The following is a 13,331-nucleotide window of genomic DNA, read 5'->3' as shown; positions in this document are numbered from 1 at the left end:
TCAGGACTGACAGAGACTGCAGGGAGCATGAAGGAATGAGCAGGGCAGATGTGGGCACTTACATGCAGCGCTCTCTGTCCAGGGAGAGAGGGGTTACAGCTATGAAGAGATTACCTCCACAGTCCTGTCCCCTGATGCAAGCCCCAGCCTGAAGTAGATCTGCTATGATTTGGAAGGTGATGCAGACAAATGGTTCGGACATCCTGGGTCAGAGTACAGAGCTGTAGACCCGCTATGCAGACCATGCCTCTCTCCCGCTACCCCTCCCACCCAGCACAGGAAGCTCTTAAACCAAAGCAACGCTCTTAAACCAAGTTACAATTTTGAAAAACTGTAAGCTCTTGCAAAACGCACTCAATCCAAGTTACTCTTAAACCAAGGTACAACTGTATATTGGAGTAGATTACATTTATTTTCTACCTATATGCACTAAGTATAAAACTATATTCTTATATTCATGTCATATAGACAGCTTTACTGGAATGTGCTGGTATTATATAACCTTCAATAACATTTGGGGAAATATATCAGGATAACTGGATACAAAATGCTCGGCATTACTGTAGCCGTATACAAGCAGTGTTGGCACATTTGGAGTAGACAGACAATGTTCTGTATAGGAAGGTAGTGATGTCTGAAGGCCTGGAAACAGTTCCCAAAATATTGAGTCCTAAACCGACACAGGGATTGTACCTGTAACGTATCCTAATCCTGTGCACTCTGGTTGCTGGGTCTCAATGTTCTGGCCCCACAACATGATAAGAGTAGGCAGTGGAAAGCCAAGAGAGAGGTTTAGGGATTGCAATGGATATGTTTTAAGGGACTGTGTGGGCGACACAGACTGGATACACATTAACTCTATACTGCCAAGGGCTTTATAATGTTATAGTAGATACAGTCTCATAGTCTACCCAAGAATCCAAAGACATGTAGAACTAGTCTGAAGCAAATGAACAATGAATGACTGACTTCTTCTTTTGTTATTTACAGGTTTAGATAGCACAATCTACCAAGTCTCTGCCTGACTCCTTCATTACATGTCCAGGGATGATGGACCCTTTCTATCAGCTGCTCTGTCTTCTACTCATCTTTAAGGTATGACTGTAAATGATCATATCAACGAGAAGTCTTATACAGTGTAAGATCCTCAGGTCGTATCCTCAAGGTCCAGGGAGCTGGAGGGAGTCGTTAGATGAGTTTCTACCACTAAAAGATGACTTAAAGGGGACCTTAATGCACGGTGGGATCCCCTGAGATTCAGCAGTGATTCAATCTTCTTTGATAGATAAAAAATGATCTATCATGCACCACTGTCATAGTCTATTGTGAACTAAAGCTTATAGAGGTATTCCAATTTGGTTAAAAAGCAAACTACAGTTTTCTAGCATACTCACCTCTGATGCTCTGGAGAGCCCCAGTGCCTCTCTTTACTTCTCTCATAATTCACACTCTTCCTGCTCTGCTGGTGATGTTCCAAACACTGGCAAATCGCTGAGGTTGCTGGGTGCTTGGAATGTGAATTGTTATTTTGCAGTTCCGGTTTTCCCATTAAAGCCACTGGTAGAATGAGCTGTGATAGTAATCATCACTTGATGGACAGAGCTGCAGTGAACAGTGCGGTAGTGACAGGCAGCTTCTTCCCATGTATTGTATATTCTAATAAGAATCAATAGTGCTGTGCGGCAGAGCTTGATCAGAGGGGGGGATTGGGAACTGTAGAGGTTGGACAGCCTCGCAGTTCCTAACACAAATATTGGTGGCAGCAGAGTGTCCTATGTCGCCATTTACTGCTGCTACGTCATGTAAAATGATGTATAAATAAAAAATTATACTGAAAAAAAGAAAAAGATATTACTGTCTGGAGTATCTCTTTAAGACACTTTTGATTCTGTACAAATCGGTTTGCAGCAGTGTCCTCCTTGACAGGAGTACAGTGAAAGTGACACCAATATATAATAAAGACAATAGCTGAAGCTCACAGCTCAGCCTCCCCTCCCTCAGCATTCCCACAAAGCTATTACTGGAAATTAGCTGAATAGGGTCTGGGCTATTCTATAAGGTCAACATCCATGGGGCCTGCTGTAAAGCATATAGTACCTCCAAATGCCAATAAACAGCTCAGACAACATAACTGCCTCATAGTATCGTACAAAAATGTTTTTAATAAAAAGCAATGCAATCAGACAGTATCAATACATTAGAGATCAGTATCTGGCTCTGGGAAGTAAATCTAAGCAATTCACCTACTTTTAGAACATTACATGGGGGTGGAGGGCAAAGAGAACAGTTCTTGAAATCAAGTTAAATTATTAGGTTAGATTATAGACGTTACAACCCACTTCTTGTGTCATTCCAGCTGGACTGCTCAGAAAGTGCACTTTGTTCGGAGAGTGAATTTGAGGATGAACACGGAAACTGTGTCCCATGCAAACAATGTGGGCCAGGCTATGAGCTTTCTGAGGTAAAGATTTTACATGTCACACGCATCTCCACCATATGTTAGCATTATGATATTACTAGAAAGAATTTTTAGACTGGTTAAGGCTATGTTCACACTACGTATCTTTCTGGCCATAGTGCGAACCGCAAATATACGCACGTAGTTTTGAGGTTGATGCGTTCACTTGAAAGTATACGATATACGCCCGCACAGTGCACACTATGTATGAGCTTACGACTGGATCGTATACGGCGCCGTGAAAAATGAACAAGACCATTGTTTGAGGACGGAAATGTTCCAACTCACGGCCGTGGATTTCCATGCAGTCCCGTACGAAGTACTTATTTCAGCCAAATTGAACTTGATTTTTCAATCCCAGAGGTTCTCTGAGTTTTATTGGGCTGGGCGAAGATTTCCAAGTAAATGACCTGTTTCAGATCGCTTCGAAACAAGCTAGGAAGCATAACTGTACTATGGGCGTATGTTCGCGGTTCGTACGCATCCGGCCGCATGCCGATTTCTCCTACACCCGAAGTTTCAGCCGCACATGTACGGCGGCGTACGAAATGCAGCCAGAATCGTACGCAGTGTGAATATAGCCTAAAGATGCGAGTATACAAAATACCCTGACCACTTATATTGCTTATCTCGAAGGGATGGAAGGCTGCCCCTATGCACATTAGATGTGTCCTCCTGATGTGAGTTTTGTGAATGATGCAGAATTTGCCGAAACCTATTTTGTTTTCTACACTATTTTTGTTTTCTACAAATTCAAAAATTTATTTTGGAACTTGTATTATTACAATACATATTTAAAGGAGTACTCTGGTATATAGTGCTGGGGCTGCATAAAAAATCAAAGTCATCCCCCGGGGTCCTCCTGTGGCATATTTTGGTCTCCTGCTGAACGTCCCAGACGATATTTCTGAGACGTACTTAGCAGTGACAGCCCGCTCTTGCGCTTTAGTCAATGATTGGCTGAGCAGGTTGTCACTGTCAAGACGAGTCCATCTTGGAAGTAGTAGCTCAATCTCTCGATGGGGGACCCGAAGGCACCACAGGAGGAACGTAGTGAGATAAGAATAAGATGTCTACTATTTTTATGCTGCCCCTTCACTATATCAAAAATTTTAAATGGCTGGAGTACCCCTTTAAGATTCTGTCTTGTGAAAAGGGTATAAAAAGCTACTTTGAGGAAAGAGCAGCCGCTACATTTTCTTTCATTTCGCACAAAGAAATCTGAGCTGTTTAGTTACTGAATTCCTCTTGTAACCTTTAAGTGTGTATTGTTGCACGGTCACATTTTTTACCAAACAAAATAAAGGACCTTGTACCTAAGGAGCTCAGTTTATGACATATAAAGTAACTGAATACAACAATAGAAAAGGCATATGTCAAGTATGAAAGCTGGCACACCAGTGTAATGAGAAAATTGCTATATTTTATTCTGGTAACACATAAGAAAAATATACAATCCAATCCCTTATTAAAAAATTTAAAAACACAACTCTCAAAGGGACCGTTTTAAATACGGGAGGATTCCAGGACACATCGACACATAGACCACACATTCAGTGAATTTTCTGGGCCTCAAAAGCTCCCGCTATTTTTTTCTCCATGATCCGTGATCCACATTTGCATCCGTAATTGCATCCGTTTCCTTAAAATGTGAACAGTACTAGTTTGCTTAGAAAAAAAAAAAGGATCATTTAGACTTCTATTGGTAATCTGTACTGCAATCACAATTCATGCGAGGACATGTCCATTTTTTTTTTACAGAACGGATTATGGAACAAAATCGGATTGTATAAATAGCCCAATATAAATCAAAGTTCTCTTAAGTAGAACCGTGATTACGCATCCGCAATTACAACTGTACAAAACGTGTGAATAAGGCCACACATTGTACAAGACCAAATGGACAGTCCTAGTAGTTGTGGTATGCTCACTGTGGTATGCTTATTAGGATTGTCCAGCGGTAGGTCTTGTACAATGTATATGGCGATTTGTCCTGGCACTCAATCTTTTTTGAAATGTCCCCTTTGAGAGACGTGTTTTTAATACGGGATTGGGTTCTTTGTTGTCTTTATGTGTTACCTGAATAAAATGTATTAATTTATTAATTATATTGGTGTGTCGGCTTTCATATTTGATGTATGCCGTATGGCACGGTCACATTTATCAATTTTGACTTGTCTACTTGTAGGACTGTGGCAATGGAAGAGAAAGTCACTGTTTGCCATGTAGACCTGGGAGATACAAAGATGACCGCAAACATCCTAACTGCCTGCGCTGCCTCAACTGTGCCATAATAAATCGCAGTCTAAAAGTGAACTGCTCTCTAACCTCTAACTCCATTTGTGGAGATTGTCTCCCTGGGTAAGAACGCAAATGATTCCAAATACATTTTAATTCTCTTTCTCCTTTCAGGTTCACCTGTTCCGTTCACAGTCAGTATATTATCACTTACCAGGTAGTGAACGGGAGCGGGCAGACAGCGGTAATCCGATGCCGAGCGTTCGGGTTCAGCCGAACCGTGGTGGGTTCGTACCATCCTTACTTTTTAGGCTCCCTTAAGGGGCTGCTGCAGCTCTAACCACTATAGAGATACAGTATTTTAAGAAAGTGATGGTCTACATCTACTAATGGCTATCTTATTTGTTTTTTATGTTTCCCTCTTGTATTTCAGTAAAGGCATCTATTACAAATGATACCTTTCTTTTGGCTCATACAGGCGACACTGAGCTACAGCATGCATGCCTCCTTCCTTCCCCACACCTTTCTGCTCTGCATGATTGCTAGAACCCAACCCAGGTACATCAATTTAGCAAATCAGGGAGGGAGAGGGAGGAGGAGGCAAGCAGCAGCTTAGCACAGTCTCCACCACTCTTCAGCTTAGAAGTTTAGAACTTTGTAAGCAGCCATCAGCTAAGACACAGGTATCATTTGTTTTTATCAGCTATCTACCCATGCTCTGAGCGTGATTTAGACATGACAAATTTCTTTTTAACTCTTTCATGGCCTAATCACCCCCCTTCCTCGTCCCCTTACTTGTTGTTCATGCAGTTCTTCTGAAAAGGTTTTTGCCACTCAGTACTAAAGGGAATGGGATTCAGCAGGACTAGGCCCCCTCTACAAGATCCCTATAGCTGCCTCGTCGACCTCTGCGTTGTACATGCCCTTGGCAGTGGCAATTTTGATGATTTAACTGCTCTGGCTATTAGATTTGAATATCTATTTGGACTTGGCAGTCAATGGCAGATTCAATGGACCGAACTTACTTTTTTCAGGTTTTACAGTAAAACCAGGATCGAAGGATTTCGTGAGCTTCAGTCTGAGTGCTTCCCATGTACCGCTCACACACCTCGTACAGAGATTCAGTGTAAGTTCTTGTACTAGAATAGAAAGATTATGGAGAAAGAAGAGTGGGAAAAATGACTTCAGAAACACAATGATAAATTCCTCCTAATGTTACTGACTTCTAATTAATCTTTTAATATTGCAGGTTACCCTTTACCTGGGCAGCCTACCAGCACTACTCCTTCGCACCGGGATCCTGTACTTCTAGTGGCTGTTATAATGGTGGCCCTATCACTAATCTTGGTTACGTTGGTGACCCTCTCAGTCATTTGTTGTGGACGCTTCTTGAAAAGCCAGTTCCAGAGAGGTGAGTTGAGGCATAGCATTTTCCTGCAATCACTTAGGGGGGCATTTATTAAGTCCGGCGTTTTTTACGCCGGACTTAAAAATGCCCCCGCAGCTCCGGGCGCTACGGAGATTTATGTAGAGGCGGACTGCCTCTACATAAATCCCGTGCGCGCCGGTGCGCACCGCCGAAAACCTACGCCAGCTGAGGACTGGAGTAGGTTTTCGGCGTATATTTGGGCGGAACGGATGGTAAATCGCGCGGACTCTGAGTCCGCGCCCTCCGTTCCGCCCACTACACGCCCCCTTTCCGCCCCCCTGGCGTACTCGGCGGAAAGTGCCGATTTGCGAATATTTTATTTGCAAATCGCCCATTTGCGTATAAAATAATACGCAAATCGGCACTTTCCGCCGAAAATCATCCGTTCGCAGGATGATACATGTGGCCCTTAGTGTGCATACAGTATAGCCATTGTAGGCCTTTTAAGGCCTCTGACTATTATAACAACTGGTGGCACCAACAGTCATGTTGGCAGGTTGCCATTGGGTGGCAGAGGGAGTCTCTTGGGATTGTGACATCACAGGCCCCCTCACCCACAGTGGCCCCTGATTGGCAGACAAGCCTGTTCACGTTTTAGAACCTATATGCAACACACAGCAGGGGCTTGAGCTTAGCCTTGTGAACAAAGAAGGTAAGTGTCTTTTAGGGTATCTGCTTTAATTTTAAATCCAAAAATGCAACAACTATAAAAATATAATTTTTATTTTAGAAGTTAGGAAGCCATAGTTAAGTCCTGCTCTATATAAAAAAGTGAAACAAAGGCAACACTAGGAAATACATTCACAATAAAACACGCACTACTGAGGGGTTTATCCACATCTCCGGTGTAATATTCACTTCTCACCACCAGATGGCAGACACTGCTGAAATGACTTACAGAAGCAGGAAAAGACGAGTAGCAGAAATGAGAGAGTAAGGGAAGGATAGAGAGGTTTTAGGCTACAGCTATTCACTTATTAAGCTGTACTGTCTATTGACTCTGATCGTCTCACTGCAGCCATTCTAACACAGCTACATGGCATAAATAAGAATGAAATGGAATCGTTTATGACTTCATTATGTGTATTTTTATATGTATGCATTAGAAAATCGTAGATTCCCCAATATATTGTTTTTCAGCCTTTCGAAGGTCACAAAATTTTGCAGGGCAGCCTGGCAGGTTAGATGAAGGTCAAAGGGAGTGTGCACTCAGTCCCCATGGGGAGCAGCAAGTCCCTAAATGCTGTTTTGGATCTCCTGCCATTTCTGGACAAGCTAAAGGTGAGGCGATACTTTTTATTTTAGTCAATCTAAGTATGGTGGTCACATTTGTGTTAGATGGTTCCTTACATATACTTACATGTCTTACCTACAGTCAGTGAGCTTCTATGGTGGAGGTTACCCTCTGTGTGACTGTATTTGTGACATGAAGAATGACTTTGAGCTCTAGTGTTCAAGAAGATTATCTCAAGATTAAACATTATCCCTTCTTCACAGGACCATGGACTCTTATCTGCCAAGTGAATGGAATTGCAGCATGCATGCTTGGCCATTGCTTTATCCACTCTCTATGGGACTTCCAGCATATTCATGTTCTCAGCTATACACGGACATCCCATAGACAGTGAGTGAGACAGTGAGCTTGCATGCTGATGCTTCACTCACATGGGAGGACAATGGTCTCCATACGTGTCCCAGTAGTCAGACCCACACCGATCAGCTTGTTATCCCCTGTCCTGTGGGTAGTAGATAACTAACATGGGATAATACCTGTAAAGGAGAAGTCTGGACGTTTTTAAAATCTGGCAGGGGCAGGGGGGAACTTGATCAGGAGAACTTACCCCCTGCCCGCGGTGAGCAGTGGGACCAGCTTCGAGACACAACCCGGCTAATAGACTGGCCACTCAGCCATTCAGTGACTGCATCACAACTCGGGGGAAAATGCCTTCCAGCAGGGGTCGCCTTACGGCTGGTCCCACCGTTCCCCACGGGCACAGGGAGAGGTAAGTTTATACTCCTGATCAAATCCTCCCCCCCTGCCGGCGGCCAGATTTTAAAAACGTCCAGAATTCTCCTTTGGGGGTGTGCCGCTTTTATATGATTTCAAATTGAGCAGAATAATATATATTTTTTATTACTTAAACAGCTATGCTAAGCTCTGTAAAACTTTTTTTTAAAACTTTTGTTTGAGGCTGTGTCTGGTTTGCAGATAAACGCTATTTGGCTATGTTCACACAACGTAAAACTACGGCCGTAGTTCTCGCCGCAGAACTACGGCCGTACTTTTGCGGTGTGGAACAATGCCTTATTTGCAATGGGATCCTGGCCGGAGCGTACGCACATCGTATACGCTCCGGCCGAGATCCCATACGGCGCCGGAAAAAACTGACTTGTCAGTTTTCTGCGGACGGAATTCAGTGAATTTCGGACACAGAAAGACCTGTCAGTTCACACAGTGAAGCGAGCGGCTACGGCCGCTCGCTTCACTGTGGGCTATGGTAAGTTCTGATGACAATCTAAATAAAAATGAATCTGAGCACTGAGCCTATGAAATAATATCAGCATGCAGTACGATAGTGTGGCCATATACCAGTAGTATAAGATGGGAAAATTAGAAAAACATTTTAATGTTAATTTTGTTTGACAGCCGCAGCACTGGAAGAAATACATGTGATATCAAAGAGCGTTACCTCAAATAACTGCACCGCTTCCACCCCACTCTGTTCCCTGACACCATCGGTGGAGCTCTGCCCAATACCCCCTCCACCCGTGAAGCCTCACTATTCCCGTAGTGTATCAGAGACTCAACCATTGATCCGAAACTCAGGTTGCAGTGACTGCTTCTCTGGGTGTGGACCTGCCGCAGAACCTAACCAGGGGGTGGTGGAGCCACTTACAGCACAAGCTCATTCCTGTGCATCAGAGAAGCAGCACTGGTCTCATGCACCGGTAGAATGCACAGAGCTGGACTTAGAGAACTTCTCAGACGATCCCAGCCAGGCCCACTCAGGAACTAACACGAGTCCCCATAAAGAAGCGAGGCGCCCTACCTGTTCATGTCCTGCTCCTGTCGGTTCCAGCACAAATACTCAGGATGAGGTAAGGTACTCTGTCAGTAATATCACTCTTTTCCTTATAAATAATAAATATAATGAACTTACCTATCTATTTGCCTTGCAGTACTGACATGGGGTCCAGCTGACAGCCGCTGGTGTCCTGTAGCTCTTCCAGCTGCAATGTCACATAGCTGGCGCAGTGATCGCCTGCTCAGCCAATCAGTGACTGGGGCAGGACACTACCCTGTCACTGACTGGCTCAGTAGACAATCACTCAGCCGGGCCATGAGGTTGCAGCTGGAAGATCCGGATACATGATGTACCTGGTTTCCAGCAGAAAATGACATCTGACGGTCGTCAGTGGGACCCCGGAGTGGCGTTACGGAGGCACGAGGGCAGGGGAGTTTACATTGTTTATTATCTTCCTGCACTCCCCTGCCTTCCATTTTTTAATTTCTCCTTTAAGAAGCTTCTATCAGCAGGTTACAATGCTTTGTCCTGTTGACAGATTTCCTTTGATGACATATTTTGTGATCCCAATATAAAGGGTTTATATATATACATTAGGAAATGGATATACACATTTATATTGTGAATATTTTTTTCTCATAGATGTGTGATGATCTTGTGTCCTGCTTGAGCAGTGCAACTTTAGGTAAGTATGAGAACATACCCCAAGTATGCGTTACTTTATGCATGGCTTACACCTTTAGGGAACTGAATAGTTACCTGAAAGTGCATGTGCATCTTAAAGTGTCTAGAGCATACTTGTTAGCCTGTAATAAGTTTTTTTTTCTTCCAGGGCTTCCTATTTCTCAGATTCCGGATTCTCTGCTTCTATTACTTGCACATAAACTGGACACTGTGACCCCTGGAGCGAAAGATTTCAGGGACATAGGAATTGCTCTAGGCGTCCAGCCACATCTTGTGGATTGTATGACAGGATTTAAGGCATTACATGATCACCTGTCCTCCAACATGTCCTGCACACTGCTGCACCTGGTGCGCACTTTTCAGAGACTGCAACGCAGAGATGCCTTGGCAATGATTTGCTCACATTTTAGCCAGTAGTCACCTGCATTAAGATTACTGGGTACATATGTATTAGACAAGCTGCTGCATCCTCTGTGGGGGTCACCTGTCAGGTGCCATGAGATTACTACACCACTGCTGGAACTAAACCCTAATGGACTGTACAGGATCTCAGGCTGAAGTAGGTCTCGGAGAGGAGCACCTGCAGACACCTTAGCCAACCCCATGGATGACTGTCATTCCTCAATAGGTAACACATCTAGAAGAATGCTGGACTTCTAAATCGAAATCACTTAAGATGATTATTGTCCACTTCTATAAATTGCTGCATATACTAAGGCCACGGTCACTTGGAGACCCCCTGACATTGTCTCCGGTGGGAGATACTCCTTAGTTGATATACAAATGAATGTTATCCTGTGTGCTGCATCTAAAGAGGGTCATCTTTATTATCAGGTATTACTACATACATGCAAATGCATATTGTGTTTGCCGTCATGTTAAAAAATCGTAATTTCAAACAATGCAGTATAAAATAATTCTGACTGGCATAATGTGATGTCTTATCTTTGTCCAGCAGAGGGCAGTCTATCCACAATGTTCTTATTATAACTGAAGTAAGAGACTCATCCTTCTTATAAATGCAGATTGTAATGAAATAGCATGGTGGCATTTTATAACCTTTTTTATAGTATTGGTCTAAAAATGTGCTTGTCCTTTTGTTGCCATTTTCTAGATGTGGAGTTGATTGCACTGTGACAAGGTATTATTTCTTTCTGAGTACCTGAATAAATTGACACTTGAAATTTCTATTTTAATGAAATCTCCCTTAACAACCAGTCAGTCGTTGACCAAGTTGAACTGAACAGAGTATGTCCCGTCGTTGTGTGCATCGTGTAACTTATATGATGTAGCAAAGGCGAGTTTGTCATTGTTTGTCATCCTACCACAGTGTTTTACCGGTGATTGTTCATATTGCAGGTAAAAGTCTTAACTCAGTGAATCATTATAGTGCACAAAACAAATGACAAGTTCGGCTCTGCTATATAGCACAATGTTTATAATGTCTTTTGGTTTATCAAATATTCTACCAGTGAAGTCACCTTTTTCTTGATTTCTTTTGCGCTGTGCCAGTAATACTGATTAGTGTTAATGTGTGCTCTGCCCTCATAATGTTATATTAGTGTGATGTGGCATAGTCAGAGCTGTATTCACCACTAGGAGAGGAGATAATATTTAATATTCTGAATGTACTACTACCGAAAAAGTGCCAGTCTGTATTCTGTACAGTTGTAAGAAGCATTAAATTGCGATATTTTATCTTAATCTCTGTAAAAAATATAATGGTTTCATGGATACTCATATACTGATGTTTCATATGGTATAGATACACTATTTTGGAAGGTTGTCTTGTAGAGCGTTTCACTTTAAAATAAATACTGTTAATGCTATACAAGGGAACTGGGTTATTGAGCCTTATAAAATTGAGGATAGGCTAACAGTGTTAGATCAGCTGGGGTGCAACTTGCTGTATCCTCACTGATGGGCATGCAATGGTGTGTACTAGTGCACCTCCAATGAGTAGAGAGAATGATGATCAATGGCACTCACCACGTAGTGAAAACTCGGGTCTGTATTAGTCCATACATCTGGTTACATGGCAGACAATAACATAGTGGGAGTGTCCCACTAAAGGCGACGGGCTGTTTCACACATATGCACTTTCTCAACCCTAGTGACAAACCTTTAGGCACCTGCCTTGATTGCCATACTGTTTGTTAGTTGTGGTGATGTAAGGTACTTTAGCATTGCTTCATTAACTTCAGTACACTACAGTACCACTGCTACTAAACGTATTGTTGGGCAGGTATGAATGCTGGTAAACACTGAAGAAGCCGCTCCTCTTCAAATAGCTGATTGGCTGGTGTGCCAACTAATATGAATGGCCTATCCTGAGGTAGAGACATCAGTGTTATATGACTGGATAACCCATGTTTATGTCCTTTAGCAACCTGGTCAGCACTATAGACTTACATTATGTAGCTGTTCAGGTCACATAATACAGAGCCGGGAGAGAAGACGCTGAGCGTATACTCTCAGCTCAATTTCTTTGACATATAAAAGGTTTTTTTTAATGACAATCTAACCAAAAATAAATGAAACTTGTACCAGTCGGCAAACCAGAAAGATAATAAGTAATTGCACTGAAAGAGAACCAATGGGGTGATATTCCAGATACAAGTACTCGCAGGGGCCAATAGGTGGTGAAATCAGACTTTTATTCTGGGGTGTGGGAGGAGATTGGTGTTGGAGTGATTGAGGTAGAAGGTTTTTTCCTGTCAGTCCCCCTGCAGAGCACGCTCATAGGCAGAGAGACGTCTAGTCTCTAGTCTGACTAGTCTCTGCTCTGATGCCTACATAGTGTACCCCGCATGCTGGTATAAAAGTCTGATTTCCTGCACCTGATGTTACCAAAGCAGCAAGATATAGTAGGAAAGAGTATCAGTACAACTATTGGCCACTGCAAGCACCTTATATTATTGCTGATTGGTTCCCTTTAACTTTTAGTTACACATTACACACATTGCAGCTCTATTCTCAACAGCCAGCGACTGAAAGCAAAGCTTGAAGAAAGAACCTGTAAAGGAAACCTAACCCCTCACCTCTCTTCCCAATCTAATTTCTTTACAGGTATGCACTATTAATTGGCAATTAAAGGGAATGTATCTTCAAAAAATGATCAATTTTTTTAATCACATTTTTTACATTAAATATATTTTTAAAGAATTTTTGATTCTTTTCTATTCTTTTCCCATTTTACTTCATTTTAAATTAATCTTGAATTTTTCAGTTATACAGTAATTCTGGCTACTTTTATAGTGGCACAATAATAAGTGGAGATTTTCTGTTCTGGAGAGAAAATCATCACAGGCAAGATAACAATGAAATGTTATAAAGATGGCAAAGGATCCACTTTGGTGGTTACAGCCCCCCCTCCCCCCTTCATCTCTCATGTTGACCACCCCACAGGTCACAGAGCATGCCCTGAACACCCATAGAAGTCAAGGCTGGATCCACATTATATACATGAAATAGTTACTGTGTGAACAAAAGGCAT

At 42.5% G+C, this 13,331-nt stretch overlaps 1 protein-coding gene across 1 annotated transcript in view; it reads left to right on the top strand.

Moving 5' to 3' along the window:
* Positions 1 to 12,962, top strand: part of EDA2R (ectodysplasin A2 receptor) — a 29,888-nt gene extending 16,926 nt beyond the window's left edge. Inside the window, exons 2-10 of the mRNA XM_069986122.1 lie at positions 991 to 1,095; positions 2,357 to 2,461; positions 4,647 to 4,819; positions 5,731 to 5,822; positions 5,946 to 6,107; positions 7,266 to 7,406; positions 8,773 to 9,224; positions 9,794 to 9,836; positions 9,984 to 12,962. Coding sequence (XP_069842223.1) covers positions 1,048 to 1,095; positions 2,357 to 2,461; positions 4,647 to 4,819; positions 5,731 to 5,822; positions 5,946 to 6,107; positions 7,266 to 7,406; positions 8,773 to 9,224; positions 9,794 to 9,836; positions 9,984 to 10,252 — 1,485 coding nt within the window. The 5' untranslated portion in view covers positions 991 to 1,047 and the 3' untranslated portion in view covers positions 10,253 to 12,962. The remainder of the gene's footprint in view (positions 1 to 990; positions 1,096 to 2,356; positions 2,462 to 4,646; positions 4,820 to 5,730; positions 5,823 to 5,945; positions 6,108 to 7,265; positions 7,407 to 8,772; positions 9,225 to 9,793; positions 9,837 to 9,983) is intronic.
* Positions 12,963 to 13,331: the final 369 nt, after the last annotated feature.

Source organism: Dendropsophus ebraccatus, chromosome 10, assembly GCF_027789765.1.
Source record: "Dendropsophus ebraccatus isolate aDenEbr1 chromosome 10, aDenEbr1.pat, whole genome shotgun sequence".
Taxonomy (NCBI): Eukaryota; Metazoa; Chordata; class Amphibia; order Anura; family Hylidae; genus Dendropsophus; species Dendropsophus ebraccatus.
The sequence above is the reverse complement of the archived record's forward strand: the minus strand, read 5'-3'. Positions and strand labels throughout refer to the sequence as shown.